This window comes from Nicotiana attenuata, chromosome 7, assembly GCF_001879085.1.
Source record: "Nicotiana attenuata strain UT chromosome 7, NIATTr2, whole genome shotgun sequence".
Lineage (NCBI taxonomy): Eukaryota > Viridiplantae > Streptophyta > Magnoliopsida > Solanales > Solanaceae > Nicotiana > Nicotiana attenuata.
The window spans coordinates 86488783-86505464 of record NC_031995.1 but is presented as its reverse complement, the minus strand read 5'-3'; the positions used below and the strand labels follow the sequence as shown (position 1 = coordinate 86505464).

Here is a 16682-nt window from a genome sequence, read left to right as displayed (position 1 = left end):
GGAGGGAGTAGTATTTATTTATTTTTTGTTTTGTAACAGTTACTCCCTCTGTAAATTGTGAACCTATTTTTTTTTTGTCCGTTCAAAAAGAATGATACCTTTCTAAATTTGGTAACAACATAGTTTAAACTTACAATTTTGCCCTTAATGATAAACTTTTATAACTACACAAATACTGTGGCATCTTTTTAACTTGTTTTGAATCACCAATTTCAAAAAAATTTTTTTTTTAAATTTTGTGCACAATTAAACATGTTCACATAAATTGTAACGGAGGGAGTAGAAATGTTATTTTCTATAGTTTTGGATATGACAACTAATTTATTTATTTATTACTTTATCATGAACTAATAATTAGGAGTTAGGACTTAATATATTTATTAGAAAAAGAAAAGAAAAAAAAACTTCTCCGGCCAAACCGAGCGGCGTGTGCAGCAAGCTCAGACGGCGATTTCGCAGGTACGTTCTATTCTCCAGGGCTATGAAAGAGGGATCAGCATTTATTCTTATTTTTGAAAAGGGTAAAGGAAAGGGTTTCAGAAACTATATGTTGGTTTTCTAGAGAAAGGGGAAAGGGTTTTGGCCATATTCTTATATATACAGTACATAGCTATGATCTGAGATTGAAAGTTTCGTAGGTTATTCAATCTCTGGAAGAAGTCTTGACAACCATCAAAATGTTTAAAAAAGGTACGTAACTCTAATTTGATCTCCTGCGGTTATTATTGATTCTTAAAAACTCGGGGCTTGGGGTTTCTCTTTTGCGTTCTCTGATCTTAGCTCTTGTGAGGAAAAAAGAAGGTAATTCTAATTCAAGTGCGATGAGTAAAGGACTTACTTGTCATGTTGTTCTTTGTTCTTTTGGCGAAAATATAATATTGAAGTAGAAGAAGATAATGAAATCATGATGATCTCCGTCAAAATCTAACAGTGAGTTTGGACATTAGGGACCAATGTGGCTAACAATAAGGACTATCAATGCTCCAAGTTAAAGAAGAAGGATAATTTTTAGTTTAAGCCCAAAGATTAGGGACAACTTTAGGGTCTTCCTCCGAATTTATACCCGTTCTTGCTTTGAGCTCATATTTTCATATTCATTTCAGTCGTTCCTCTTATTGACGCCGCGCTGGTGTTTATATCAAAGCCAGTAGCTTATAGCCTGAGAAAACGTGCGGACAAGAACCCCAAATTCCAACAATTCATTGTCAAAAAGGGTCAGGTAAATAATTATGCTTTACCTGGAAGTTTTTAAATAATGTTGAGTAACTCTACCAAGTTTTAAAATAAGTGTTTATATCAAAATCTCTTTTTTTGGGACTCAGAGATTCCATTTTGGTGATGCCCCTGTTGTTGATGAGGAGAAAGCTATACAGAACGCTGCCAAAGCTCTCGTTGTTTTTACGGTATTCTTTCACATTAATTTGCTCTTGCTGTGTATTTGATCAGAGTGAAGTTGCTTTATTTATAACTAATAATTTTCCTTGTTTAGATGGCAGGTACTGCAGTTGTCTATCAATGGAACAGAACGCAGCAGCGGAGATATCGAAGAGTCTTCGACTTATTAAAGCAAGAACGCTCGGAGGTAGAGCAACAATGCTTGGTGAAAATGCAGCGAGAAATCAGGGAGGAAGAGCAAAAGATCAACGATAAAATGTGGAGGATAAAGGTAGAATTCTGCTGTGCATCAAATTATCTATCCGCCCTTTTGTAGTTTTCCTTCAACAATCTATCCATAGTGCAAATCCTCAATATTGCACTTGGTCCTTCTAACAGTGATAAAAACATTTAGGTTGTGTCTTTATTTTTAGCTGTTATTGTAGGTGATGTTTAATGAGTGCTGCATGAAACCTGTTATTTTGATTCTTACATCTTATGGTTATGGCAGGCAGTGAATCGGTTTCTGCTGAAGGAAGCAGAAAGGGTGCAGTTAGAGGCAGTTAATGATCAGAACAAAACCACAGGTTGTGGCAGTTAACGCTAGGCTTGAAGGAGTAAATCCATGACCGAGGAACAAAATTCAATTTCTTTTTTCATATTCATGTGCTGTAATTAAGCCTTAGAGGCACAAAACATTGAGCAAATTGTTTGTCAATTAGCTGCTATAACTAGTTGCTCTTGTCTTTTATGTACTGAAAGTAAGCCTTGAGGTAGCTCAGTCTTCAATTTTAGTTGCTGTGATAGTAAATGCATATGCTTTCAATGTTATTCATTGGACACAATATAATGAGGAGCTGCCATATCTTTCACATCTATTTAGTTACTGTTTTAATCTAATCTTTGTGGGAATGATGGTAAAAACACTCAAAAGTTACCTTAATGTCAATTGGAAGTAGGGCCAAATTATTCTGCTAAAGCTTTAAATTGAAAGGAATAGGGTGTTTAATATTTCCAAGTGCTGATGAAGGAATGAATGTTCTTGTACAAACCCAATGGAATAAATTTGAAATCTGATGAAAGAAATCTCAACAAATTAAATAGTTAAATCTTTTGCTGCATAAACAAACAAATGGATAAATAATTGAGAAGAGTGCTTGCCTTGGTTTTTGAATTTCTTGTTGAAAAGTTGTTAGCTCCAGGGAAGGGTATAGTCAGAGGAAGAAGAAATAAATGGAGTTGAGCTGTTAATTATCAAACTATTAGTACTCGCGCGATGCGGGGATAATTAAAAAGAACGATCTACACCGTAATGTTTAATATGTTAGTGGTAATACCAGCTTTACAACCAAACATTAAAAATATTTTAAGACTCCAGTAAAACTTTCATTCCACCTCCTAATAAATGTTTTATAAAAAATAGTGATACTATACAATTTGTTTGATATAAATGTTCCACGAAAAATAATAATGCTATACATTTTGCTTGATATGAAGCATGTGCTTAATGGAACATTTTTGTAGCAAATGCTCATGATATATTGCAGTGCATTTTCCAAAAGTTGTCCTCTATATTGAGGCAATGATGAAATAACATGAATTATGTCAAACATTAGCTCATTCAGAATTAAAATGTATGCGGCAATGCATATGCAAAAGCTGATTTCCTAGCAAGGCTCTCTCTTTATTATTGTTTGGCATTTGTGGTAATTGAAACTTTATACTCTTTCTACCATTCCACAAGCTTTGTCTATTAGCCTAACATTGTCTAAAGCCAAGTTGAGGTAGAAAAAGGACAAGTCAACTGCGGAGAGCAGATAAATTCAACTATTCAAACCATAGATAAAGACGGTGGAAGGGTTGATTATGCTGAGGTGAGAACTTAAACAATAATAATATATTTCATATGGATATAAACAATAGAATACCAACTGGGAACTCAATCTGTTCCTAATATCAAAAATTGATGAAACCCCTATAATTTTCAGTTTCAATTTATGCTTGCTGATCTTAATTTTCAGATTGTTTGGTCCAACCACAAAGTTTATCATAATGTACAATCCCATTTCATGTATTGTTGTTTTGAAAGTCCGCATAACAACTCTTTCAATAGTTGCATGAATTCGATCTCACTAAAATAAAAAAATGTGGAAAGAAATTTAAGTTAGTAAGGCACATAAGTTGAAGAACATACAACACAACTCGAAAAAAAATAACATGTAAAAGAGTATGCATATTTTCATCTTGAATAATTAATTCAATTGAATTAGAATTTTCTGGTTTCTCGCGGTCTGGAATGTGCCATAATCTAACAACACGAACCTTCAAATCTCATTTTGGATATTGATGTTTCGCTAATATAGTTAAAGTTTGGAGCCATACTTTACAGTAGTTTGTATGGAAACTAAACCTTAAGCAATGTAGAGAAGCCAATCCTAAAGAAAGGTTGCTTAAATAAAGATTTTTTAGGAAAGACTATCATAGTAAATCAATTTTTATGTATATGAAATCCTAATATTTTAATAAGGCATGTGTAATGTATGAGTTCTGAAGAAATGATATACGAATCTTTCATTTTTTAGCTTTAGGCATTTTTTAATTTTCAACGTTTTTTTTTTGTGGTTAATTAAACTTTGTTAACCACCAAACCTTAATTTTTCTTGTCTTTTTTCCTTTGTCCTCTTGTTCGTTTTTTAATACTATTTCCTTTAATATAATATAAATGTAAATACAAAATGTTGATTTAATTATTTCTTTTTTAAAAAAATACCTACCATAACTGTATTATACACAAAATTTAATTAAAAACACCTATAATAATGTATATTGTTCGCAAATAAGATTCGATACAAAGCTTGTATTAAATATAGAATTATTATTTCAACTTAAAATTAATGTGTAAGATACAAAACGAAATTTTAATTGATTCTTTCTCAAAATAGAATACCTACCATATTTGAATTATAAATAATATTTAACTAAAGATACCAAAACTCATAATAAAATTTTTTTATTTAATTATTTTTTTATTAAAAAAGAATATCTACCATAACTGAATTATACACAAAATTTAATTAGAGATACCTATATAATGTATATTGTTCGCAAATAAGATCAGATACAAAGCTTGTACTAAATATAGAATTATTATTTCAGCTTATAATTAATGTGCAAGATATAAAAAAATAAATTTTAATTGATTCTTTCTCAAAAGAAGGATACCTACCATAACTGAATTATACACAAATTTAAGTAAAAATACCTATAACTATAATATACTTGTTTGCTTAATAAAAATTGCATCCCTCTTTGTGTACGTCCAACATATTCTCAAAAGGAGAATATTTTTAGTTTAAATGTTAAAATAATTGGCTCTGATTAATTAAAGAATGAAATTCAATTTACAGAAAATCTTGGACTACTACTTTCAATAAATATTTTTCTATTTATAATCCAAATTTTTTATGTTGTCTTAAAATTGCCAAGTTGTTTCATTTTAACTTGCCACTTGACTTAACCACATTAAAAATTACTCTCCTTTCAATATAATATAGATTTGAGTTCAACAATATGGTTGGTCGGATTTATACATATGAATTTAGTAATTTAATTCACATTGGATTACACCTGGACTATTCACACATTGCACGTTATTAATGGGGAAGCCTATGACACGTCATGTAAGCAGTTTCTTTCTAGCTGTTATTTCTTGTTCGGTTTTTGAACTAATCCCATATGTGAACATTTAGTTGTTCATGATTTGTTGACATACATCTCTCTACCCTTCTAAGGTAGGGGTAAGGCTGCGTACATCATATCCTTCACATACCTCATATATAGAATTGTACTAAATAATTATTATTGTTGATTTATTGAAGTTTGCAGTGAGATCTTTAAGGATGGAACATTCAGTGGCGAAATTAGCTCGCGATAACGCTCAGCCACCCGCTCATCTCCGATGACGATATCGTCGCCGAGGATAGCGTAGCGTGTAAAAGGATGTTATTACTGTATTCATTTTTTTATTTTGAATTTAAGGTATTATATGAGATGCTACTTTTTTTTTATATAAACAAGTCATGATTTTACTGTCACTTTTGAAGAGAGTACATTTGAGAAGCAGGGTATATCCATTCCTTCTTTACAGGATGTGAGAATTATGTGAAAGAAGTTTGCGACAACTTCAGCTAACACTACTTAATAAAGCAAAACAACAAAAGTGAGGCAATAAAGCTGTTACTTCAAGGAGGCTCATATATTAGCCCACTTGGTTTTTCCTCTTGACTCGAAAGGTAGGCATATGCCATCTGTCAACATTGAGAAGACCTCTAACTTGATGGAGGAGTGAAACACACCTCTTCATTTATGTGGCATAGAGCAGCCAATTTATCCGCAACTTTATTTGCTTCTCTGAAGCAATGTCCGGTGACAATATCATGGCTATCCACCTTCATTTTAAGTTCTTTAATCTTGTCAGCAATTCTCCATGGTGTAGCCCAAGTTCTAGAGATGCAATTATGAATGATGATAAGAGGCTGAATCTAGGTAATTTAGCGATTGTTTATGCTCCCGCTTAGTTATATTCCAATATCATAATGTGGTTAATTGATTAAAAATGGGATTTAATTGTGAATTGTATACATTGCAGGACGAGGAGCCTATGTGATGCCTTAAAGAGGTGATTGGAACTACTTTAGAGCAACAACGAGCCCTCGGAGCTGAGTACGCACGAAGACGAGAAAAAAAATCAAGGAATTAAGGACCTGGGCTAGCGCGCCCAGGTGCGCGCCCGCGCTACTATTAGCGCGCCCTAAACAGAATATCTGCCAACTAGCACGGTCAGATGCGCGCCCATATGCGCGACCGCGCTAGTCCGAATTCCGGGAAGCTTTGTTCAGGGGCATAATTGGAAATCTGGAGGAAATCTCACTTAACCTATATAAAGTCAAGATCGCCCAAGGATTAAACATGAAGGTTTTCATAGTCTAGTGCAAGAAATAGAGAGGCAAGAGGCAAGGAGGAGATTTAACCATCAAGTTCTTCTTTTCTTTCCTTTGTTTTTTGCTACTTGTGATGAAATTGAACCTTATTGTGTTGAACACTAGTATGAGTGGCTAAACACCCATTGTTCTGGGGTTGTGATTTAGCCATGAATATTTTTATTTGATATTAGCTTGACCTTGATTATAATTCACCAATATATGGTTGTTTCTTCAGTTATGTGTTTAATTGCATAATTGTCTGGCCAACAGTTAGGTTCTATTTGCTATCTATGCTATGCTTGGGAAAGCCATGTTTAGATTAGAGAAGAATTGAAGAGAGCATGATCTTAACCCTTAGGGGGAGCGGATTTGTGGTTAGGATAGGAATATACCTAGTCACCGTACTGAATTAAATATCGTAATCTTAGTGCGTTCTTAATAGATTGATTCCATAGGAATATAGGCGTTAATCTATTAAGAATAGGTGAGTAGTACTTCGGGAGAAGGCTATGAGAGTATTTATCGATTAATTAGCAACCATGGGTGAATTATATGAAAGGGAGAGTTAATTAGAACACAATACGAATGGTGAATCGATCACAACCCTGGAATATTTATCTCTATTGAATACACAACAATCATTCGTTACTTGATAATTTAGTTATTACTTAGAATCGTAGTATAATATAATCATATTATTGGACTTTGATTTTAGCTGGACTGAATAACAATTTGAGTAATTCTGTGAGTAGTTTACACAAGTCTTTGTGGGTTCGACACTCAATTTATCATTATATTACTTGTCGACCACATATACTTGCATGTGCGTTTGGGAGAAACAAGTTTTTGGCGCCGTTGTCGGGGACTTGAATATTAGCTACTTGCTAGTTTTTGCTTTAATTGCTTATTTCGTCTAGTCTAACGTTACTTGATTGTTGCTCAGATCTCAGGAACTCTGATTGAATGCGTAGGGTCAGAAGCCAAGACCGACTTCAAGGCTTTGATCCTGAACCTGAGAGAACATTTCACAGGAGGTTGAGGGAAGCAAGGGACACGAATAATATTCAGGCACTTGTTCAATTTCCTGTGGACATGGCAGAGGAGAAACCCATGGTTGTTCAGGAGGTGGCGATGCCCAGCATTGCTAATGTCACCTCCAGTATAGTGAAGCCCAGGATCACTGGGCACTTTGAGCTGAAACAGAGCATGATCCGGTTACTTCATGCAAACGGGCAATTTATGGGTCTTCCACATGAGGATCCGCAGCAGCATATTCTGAACTTCTTGGAGATTAGTGATACTTACATCACTAACGGGGTCACTCCAGATTATGTGAGGCTCACACTTTTTTCCATTCTCTCTGTTGGGTGAGGCTAAGCGATAGCTAAAGGCAGAACCAGCTAACTCCATTACAACATGGAATGATTTGGCAAGAAAATTCCTAGCAAGGTTCTTCTCTTCAGGCAAAACTGCAAAGATCAGAAGTGAGATAGTTGCCTTCAAACAGAAAGCAAGGGAATCTTTATACTCAGCTTGGGAAAGGTTCAAGGGGCTACTCAGAGACTGTCCTCATCACAATCAGACTAATGAAGTGTTAGCTCACACTTTCATAGAAGGGCTACATTCTAAAACAAAGATCGTGGTAGATGCTGCAGCTGGGGGTCAAGTGTTGGAGAAAAGCTTTGACGAGATATACGCATTATTGAACAAATTCTCCAAGAGCAATCTGGATAGGCAAGGAGAGATGGGCAGACACACAGTGCAAAAGTTTGCAGGGGTTCTTGAGTTAGATGTCGTCTCAGCATTATCAGCGCAGATTGCTACACTGTCCAATCAAGTCAACCAGATGAACTTGAGTATCAACAAGCAACAAATACAACCGGTACAACAAGTTCAAGCTTTTTGTGAAATATGTGGAGAGGGGCACACGAGCGACATATGCCCTGCAAACCCAGAGTCTGTCTGCTTTGTGGGTAATTCAAATAGGGGCCAAACAAACCAATATGGGAACACTTACAATCCCAACTGGAGGATCCACCCAAAATTCTCTTGGGGTGGAAACCAGGGCACTCAGAATCAATACAGGCCTCAAGCACCTCAACAGCAATATAGACCACCTCAGGTTGAACAACAAGCGAGTCCTACAAGTCACCTTGAAGACATGTTAAAAAAGGTGATGGCTGAACAACAAGCTCTCTTTCTCAGAAAGTGATGGCAGAACAGCAAGCCCTCGCCACAACAGTGAGAAATTTGGAGCGTCAAATGGGACAGCTTGCTAGTGCTCAAAACACAAGACCAGCTGGAGCTCTTCCAAGTGACACTAAAGCCAATCCTAGGGCGGCCCTTAATGCCGTGTCGTTGAGGAATGGGAGACAACTAGAGGAAGTTCTATCTAAAAAAGGGAAACATGTGACTTTTAATGAGAGGCCAGCCACTGTAGAATCAACATCAGAGAAAGCCAAGGAGCCAGAGAAGCCGGCTGGAGAGGCGGTGGCTGAGCAATCCCCACAACTGGTTGCAAGGCCACCACCTCCATTCCCTCAAAGACTGCAGAAATNAGAAACCCCCCTTCTCTAACTCTCCCCTATTAAAACTAAATCAAAACCCCTGCTCCCAAATCCTTCCCCCATCTCACGATTCTTCACCCATCCCAGGCTCCCCACCTTCGTCCCCATTATCCCTCTCCGCTCACCACCATCGTCCATCAACAGGTATGAACCCTAGTTTCTTTTTCTTTTCTTTTTTTTCTCTTTTTCTATTTTTATTTTTTCAGATTTTGTTTGTATTCAAATACCTTAGTTGTAGTAGTTGTACTTAGATTTTGTGTAGAGAATTTGGTGCAATAAGTTGTGGTGTTGGTGGGTGATAAGTGTGGGGTGGAATGCCACTTGATTTGTGATTTTGGTAAGAGTATGTGGTGGATTATTTTTCTAAAAAGCTTCAAAGGGGTTGTGAAGGTCTAATGCCCACAAGGTGTTCGTGGAAAGGCCCAAATGAACGTGATTATGTAGTTTGTGACCACTTATGCGTGTGAAGTCTGAGTAACCGCATTGCGTCACAAATTTTAGCAGGGATGTGCTAATGTGTTTCCGTTTTGCAGGTATCATGGCTCCACGAAGGAAACGACAAGCCACAGGGGCCTCATCGAGCAGCCAGATTGGTTCGGCTAGGTCAAGAGGGGCTGCACCTGCATGTTCCTTTGATGCTACCAAATTTGTTTCGGCCAAGGCTCAGGTGCGAAAAGGCTCGTAGAAAGCCAATTTTGGAGAGGGGTATTCACGTCGGATGGCTCCAACATCACTGCCCGGACATGTACAATGAGTTGGTGAGGCGAGGGTTGTAAACCTTCATTAATGAGCCCGGTGAGGGCAATGCTATGATTGTGCAGGAATTTTATGCAAATGTATTGGAGCATGTTAATGGAGTAGTCACGGTGCGCCGAAGGGCGGTGACTGCCTCTGTTGAGGCAATACGGACGGCCTACCAGCTGCCTCCACCTCCGGATGCTGGTGATTACTTCAATGAGTACGGCCGCCACCCAATGAACGACGGAAAATGGGCGCGATTTTTTGAGACAATTTGTGTGCCTAGGAAAGAAGTGGTTTAGATGGACTATGGGGAGAAATTCCACTCCTCAATACTCACCTTTGAAGGGAAGTGCTGGTTGCACCTCATCAACAACCGCTTGATTCCGTCTCACAATACTACAGAGGTAAATGGGCCCCGCGCTGCCCTAATTTGGTGCTTTGTAAATGGTTACGACTTCGATGTGGCCAAGGTGATGCATGAAGAGATATTCATCCGTAGTCAAGTCAAAAGGTATGGGTTTTCTTCCCCTCTTTAGTGACTCAACTATGTAGGGATGCTCGGGTACCCCGAAAATCTAGTTGTGGATGGGTTGGTAAGAAAGGAGGGCAAATTCTGTGCTAATAAGGTGACCACGGGCAAGGAGTCGGAAGTAGTAGAGGCGGCGGCGAGTAGTAGCTCTGATGATTTTGATGATGAGGAGGGTGGTGAGGAGAACGTGGAGGCCGCACCATAGGCTCATGAGCAAAGTGTAGCAGCTACAGGACCATCTGGGACTGCGACATCTTCAGGAGCTGCTCGGGTGTCCCGTTTCACTGCTTTGGAGCAGGAGATGGCTAGTTTGCGAGCATCTATGACTGATTTGGGCACCCGAGTAGACGCGGTAGCTGACCGACAAGTGAAGTCGGAAAAGAAATTCATGGGCTGGCTGCAAGCTCTGGGTCGTGCGTGTAACGTCAACCCCGACAATGTCTCCAACCAGGAGTGACACTTCAGGGAAGTTCCTTCACCTCACTGCTCTTTCAAATTTTAAGCCATGGGGACATGTCTTCATTTTTTAAGTGTGGGGTAGGGGGTACTTCATTGTATGTATGTAGTTGTATCATTTGAATGTTGTTTTTGTTTTGTTTTAGTTGACTTTGATAGTTTTGGTGTTAAGTAGGAATCATTAGTTTAAAGTAGATAAGTGGCTCGTCCCGACGACGGATCCCTTTCGGCGGGGTTCTTGAAGGACTAAGTCGGGAAAAAAAATTTGGAAAATATATAGACTCTTCCTGATGACAGATCCTTTAGACAATTTTCTTGAGGGAAGTTAGTCTAGAGAAAACACCAAAAAGATTTATTTTTTTTTAGGTAGTGTAGCAACTCCCGCTTGGTTTTTCTTTAGGCCACGGTTCTTTTCCAAGGGTTTAACTTGAACCGGGTGTAGGTAGTCTTTTATTTTTTTGTTTCTTTTTAATTTGTAGAGTAGGTTAATGGGCTACGAGCTAGAAAATCAAGAGAGAACCCATAGCCTTGACACACCTGAACACAATAGACCCTAGAGTGTAACGCTTAGTCTAATTTGTTGAATCTCACTAGAGTGCCTTAATCTGTATGTTTGTTACTGAATTGAATGCTCGTGATGCAGTGTCTTAATGAGCTGATCTGGAATGAGTCATATGCCATGTGTGGTGAGGTTTTTGTGAAGTTCATGCTTTGTACTTGAGTCTAGAACTTGCCCGGTATGTGAGTTGAAGCGAAATTTGAGGTGATGCTCAATGTGAAAAATGATTTTAGGCTTTCTTTGATCTTTTTGAGCTGAATTGCTTACCACAAATAAAATTTATCCCTAGTCAACCCTTTTGAGCCTATAGACTTTTATTTGGTACCCACATTACAAGCCTATACCCTTTTTGTTCTTAATTGACATTGTTTTAATCTTTTTACCTCTTAAAGCACTTTAATTGTGAGATGAGCGCTAAAAGAAGTGAGAAGGAACTAAGTGTGGTGTGGCCTTTGAGTGGAACCAATAAAAAGGAGAAAGGTGCACTTGTTTTGTAGAATAATACACCACTAGCGGAAATTGAAAAAAAAAAAGAAGAAGGAAAATATAGGTGAATAAATTGTTGGCTTGTTCTTGCTAGTGGGGTATAAATTAAAGTGGTGCTTAAGGAAAGAGGGAACATTGTTGGGAGTGATTTTAGTTGTGAAATTGAAGTTGGGATTGATGAATTTGCGCTCAAACTGATTATGTGATGTGTTAAAGTGCTTAGGAGGGTGAACCACTATTCCTAAATATATCCTACCCGTCCCTTAGCCCACATTACAACCATGAAAAAATCCTAATTGATTTTAGATCGAGTGAGCCTACATTAGTAGAGATTTACATTAAGGGCAAGCTTATGGTACCAAGTACATGCATGTGACTTCTTTTGTGAGTGTGAGTGATTTTTTTGACATATGTGAGCATGAAATTCGAATGTGTGGATTGAATCTATATTTTTTGCAGTGATTGTGAGGGCATGTGATTCGTGAAGGAAAAACAAGTCTTGACTTCTGTGTAGAGTACTTTGAGGAAGTAGGAATATTGCATGGCACTTGAGAGTAGACTTTTAAGGCTAGGATTGTTCACTGCTAGGCGTAATGTATGTAAATTGTTCTGGGTGTAATGCGTTAGGGGAAATGGTTGAGTGAAGGAACCTCTAGAAAGTATAGGGTGATTGCTCGAGGACTAGCAATGAATTAAGTGTGGGGTGTTGATAAGAGGCTGAATCTAGGTAATTTAGCGATTGTTTATGCTCCCCCTTAGTTATATTCCAATGTCATAATGTGGTTAATTGATTAAAAATGGGCTCTAATTGTGAATTGTATACATTGCAGGACGAGGAGCCTATGTGATGCCTTAAAGAGGTGATTGGAACTACTTTAGAGCAAGAACGACCCCTCGGAGTTGGGTACGTACGAAGACGAGAAAAAAATTAAGGAATTAAGGACCTGGGCTAGCGCGCCCAGGTGCGCGCCCGCGCTACTATTAGCGCGCCCTAAACAGAATATCTGCCAACTAGCACGGTCAGATGCGCGCCCATATGCGCGACCGCGCTAGTCCGAATTCCGGGAAGCTTTGTTCAGGGGCATAATTGAAAATCTGGAGGAAATCTCACTTAACCTATATAAAGTCAAGATCGCCCAAGGATTAAACATGAAGGTTTTCATAGTCTAGTGCAAGAAATAGAGAGGCAAGAGGCAAGGAGGAGATTTAATCATCAAGTTCTTCTTTTCTTTCCTATGTTTTTTGCTACTTGTGATGAAATTGAACCTTATTGTGTTGAACACTAGTATGAGTGGCTAAACACCCATTGTTCTGGGGTTGTGATTTAGCCATGAATATTGTTGTTTGATATTAGCTTGACCTTGATTATAATTCACCAATATATGGTTGTTTCTTCAATTCTGTGTTTAATTGCATAATTGTCTGGCCAACAGTTAGGTTCTATTTACTATCTATGCTATGCTTGGGAAAGCCATGTTTAGATTAGAGAAGAATTGAAGAGAGCATGATCTTAACCCTTAGGGGGAGCGGATTTGTGGTTAGGATAGGAATATACCTAGTCACCGTGCTGAATTAAATATCGTAATCTTAATGCGTTCTTAATAGATTGATTCCATAGGAATATAGGTGTTAATCTATTGAGAATATGTGAGTAGTACTTCGGGAGAAGGCTATGAGAGCATTTATCGATTAATTAGCAACCATAGGTGAATTATATGAAAGGGAGAGTTAATTAGAACACAATACGAATGGTGAATCGATCACAACCCTGGAATACTTATCTCTATTGAATACACAACAATCAATTCGTTACTTGATAATTTAGTTATTACTTAGAATCGTAGTATAATATAATTATATTATTGGACTTTGATTTTAGTTGGACTGAATAACAATTTGAGTAATTCTGTGAGTAGTTTACACAAGTCTCTGTGGGTTCGACACTCAACTTATCATTATATTACTTGTCGACCACGTATACTTGTGTGTGCGTTTGGGAGCAACAAATTAGGAGGGAGTCTGTCTCGCCAACGATGGGGGGGGGGGGGGGGAGGTTTCCCCTTTTGTATGCACCAATTGATGCCGAAAAACGTCACATGTGCTTCTGCCCAGTTGCTAGTGCCCTGCCTTAGTAGAACTGCATAGGCCATAATGAATTTTTCATTGCTGTCTCTAACCACTCCTCCAGCTCCACATTTTTCTCCAATACATGAGATAATCCACTTAACGATGATGAAAGAGGTTTCATTGAGTGATATGTTGCAAAGGTTACATATATCTGGCCAATGTTCCCCAACTTTGATGTTCTTGAATTTAAATTTAACCTACTGGATAATGTTGAAGGAAATTAGTGAGATAAATCTTGAAAATGAAGGCCTCTCTATCCCATACATTGAGCTACACCTGGATCTCCATAATTTCCAGCAAATGAAGAAAAGAAGGATTTTCAGCATTTAATTAGTAGCTAAGTTCCTAGTCTTCTGGTTCCAGCAATTAAGAAGAAGTATTCTCATGGTCACATTATTATACTTAATCCTAATGTGACCAATAAAATATTTTCATATTTTCTGGGCATACTGGCCATCACAAAAGAGATGTTCGATTGTTTCATTTCTGTTGCTTAGGGTAGGGCCTATGCAACATGAGCAAATATAAGGAAAGGGTCTGTCATGCACTGCTCCCCAAGTTAAGAAAGACATTTTGAAAGGAATGTCCATATGCCAAACTCTTGAGTCAAATTTATAAACTTGTCTTTTACGTTTGAGTAGGTTCCAAGCTGTAGAGATAGAGAATTTACCAGAATATATACCAGAATTGGAGCATGTTCAGTGAAGCGTATCATCAGTGCCATCATCATGAATTATGTATAACTGGGATACCTGAAGCTTTATCTGTTCAGGAGTTTGAACATAAAAGTAATACCTGTTCCACTGACCATCACTATAGATCTCCTTGATCATGATGTTTTGTTGAATTAAGTCATCCTCAATCATCTTGTATAGGGCGCCAATGGGTGACCAATTATCATACCAAAAATTGATATTCCCTTTACCAACATTCCACAAAATATTCTGATCCACTTTGTCTTTTAAGTCACAATTGGATTTCCAACTATGGGATTGAGCAGTAGATCAAGGGATTGAAATAGGGTGAGAGTTATAGCAGTATTTGCTCTCATAAATAAGGATCACAGAGAATTTGTGGTTCTTAATTTCCACCATTGTTTGGTAGTGAAACCCAAGCAAATATCTTCCACCTTTCTGAAGTTTGCTCCCCCTTCTTCATATGGAAAACAGAGATTGTGCCAAGATACCCAATGGTGCTTTCCCCCTTCCTCTGCTCCAGACTAGAAGAATATATTAATATACTTCTTAATCATGGATATAGTACCTTTGGGAGGATGGACAACAACCAATGTGTGAATGTTAAGAGCAAGAAGGACATGTCATATAAGAGAAGTTGTTCCTCTAAAAGATAAGAATTTTAAATGCCACCCTCTGATTTTGTTGATCACCTTGTTCACCATATCAGCATAAAAGGATAAATTCTTCTTGTATGAAGGGGACACCCTAGATACTTCATAAGAAAATGATCATATCTCATTCCCAAGATTCTTCAAACCCTTGTAATGGTTCTTTGGGCTGTGCCAGGGGACATAGTGAAGCAACCTTTGCTTTTATTTATCAACTGAACATAGACCTTCTCATATTGAGCTAAGGTCTTCAGAGTAAGTTGAAGAGAGTAACTCATACTGCTGCAAAAAATAATAGTGTCATCAGCAAAAGATAGGTGGTTGATATTAGGCCTCCGTCCATTCATATAAAATCCTCTATATCTACTGATAGAATGAATATTATTAAGAATTTGTGAGAGAAGTTCAGCTAGGGGTGGGCATAATACCGACCGAACCGAAAAAACCGGCCGAACTGTGAATTTCGGTTTTTCGGTTTCGGTTTAATCGGTTTTTCGGTCGGTTCACGGTTTTAAAATTATTAATTTTCGATTTTCGATGCGGTTCACGATTTATGTAATTCGGTTTTCGGTTAAACTAAAAATCCGAAATTTAGGGGTATTAGATATTTAGATTATTAGTTCTATCCCAATTGCCCAAGTTATAACCAGTATTGTCCAAGCCCAATTGCCCAAATGTCCAAGCCCACCTCACCGGCTCACCCAATTTACCCCCATAGAGTCATAGACCCAATTTAGAATTTTAGATTTAGGGTTCCTCTAATCCTCTTCCTCGATCCTCAGTTCCTCTCCAGTCTCCTCTGCGTCTGCGTCTCTGCGAGCTGCGACCTGCGACTGCGAGCTCAACTGTGCTACTGTTCCTCTTCGGCTCTTCCTCAGCTCTGTGCGAAACATCACCGGCATTCAAATTCAATTTTCTTTCTATTAATTTATGACCTTTTGCTGTGTCTTTCTTGTTTTTTAGTTGTCATCATATCAAGTCTAGAAATTTTGTTTTTGACTGATACTACTAGCTAGCCGCTGTTCACGGTAGATTGCAGTATTGTGACAATATTTTATTGCATCTATGTGTTCTCCTTTTGTTAGTATGTTCCAGTTCCACACCAAAAGAAAAACGTTGTGTAATCTGTTGCCTCATAAATTCATTTCTATTTCTCAGTTTCTCTTGTTATTTGTTTGTTATAGCTGATACATGTGAAATGTTTGGATAGTTTAGACTGAAGTTCAAATTTACATCCCTACAACCGTTTGAAACCGAAAATATAAACGGAAAATAACCGAACCGAATTTTGAAAAAACCACACCGAACCGTAAATACTTTGGTTTGATTTGGTTATTAAAATCACAAACCGAATAAACCGAACCGTATTTCTACAAAACCGAACCGACCGATGCCCACCCCTAAGTTCAGCAGTTAAAATAAAGAGAGAGAGAGGGGGGGGGGGGGGGGGGGGGAGGAGGTTCTCCCTGCCTGAGACCTCTTCCAGATTTAAAGAAACCTTGGCTGCTATCATTAA

At 37.9% G+C, this 16682-nt stretch overlaps 1 protein-coding gene across 1 annotated transcript; it reads left to right on the top strand.

Moving 5' to 3' along the window:
* LOC109230566 lies at window positions 351–2252 on the top strand. The gene is made up of 6 exons (XM_019396040.1): window positions 351–459; window positions 639–690; window positions 1104–1219; window positions 1323–1403; window positions 1490–1666; window positions 1886–2252. Exons 2-6 carry the CDS (start codon window positions 678–680, stop codon window positions 1973–1975), a joined length of 477 nt encoding a protein of 158 aa, XP_019251585.1. The 5' UTR covers window positions 351–459; window positions 639–677; the 3' UTR covers window positions 1976–2252.

Coding starts and splice junctions, on each gene's coding strand:
- LOC109230566 (XM_019396040.1), top strand. Junction 1,404..1,489: donor AAGCTCTCGTTGTTTTTACG/GTATTCTTTCAC, acceptor TTCCTTGTTTAG/ATGGCAGGTACTGCAGTTGT. Junction 1,667..1,885: donor ATAAAATGTGGAGGATAAAG/GTAGAATTCTGC, acceptor TGGTTATGGCAG/GCAGTGAATCGGTTTCTGCT.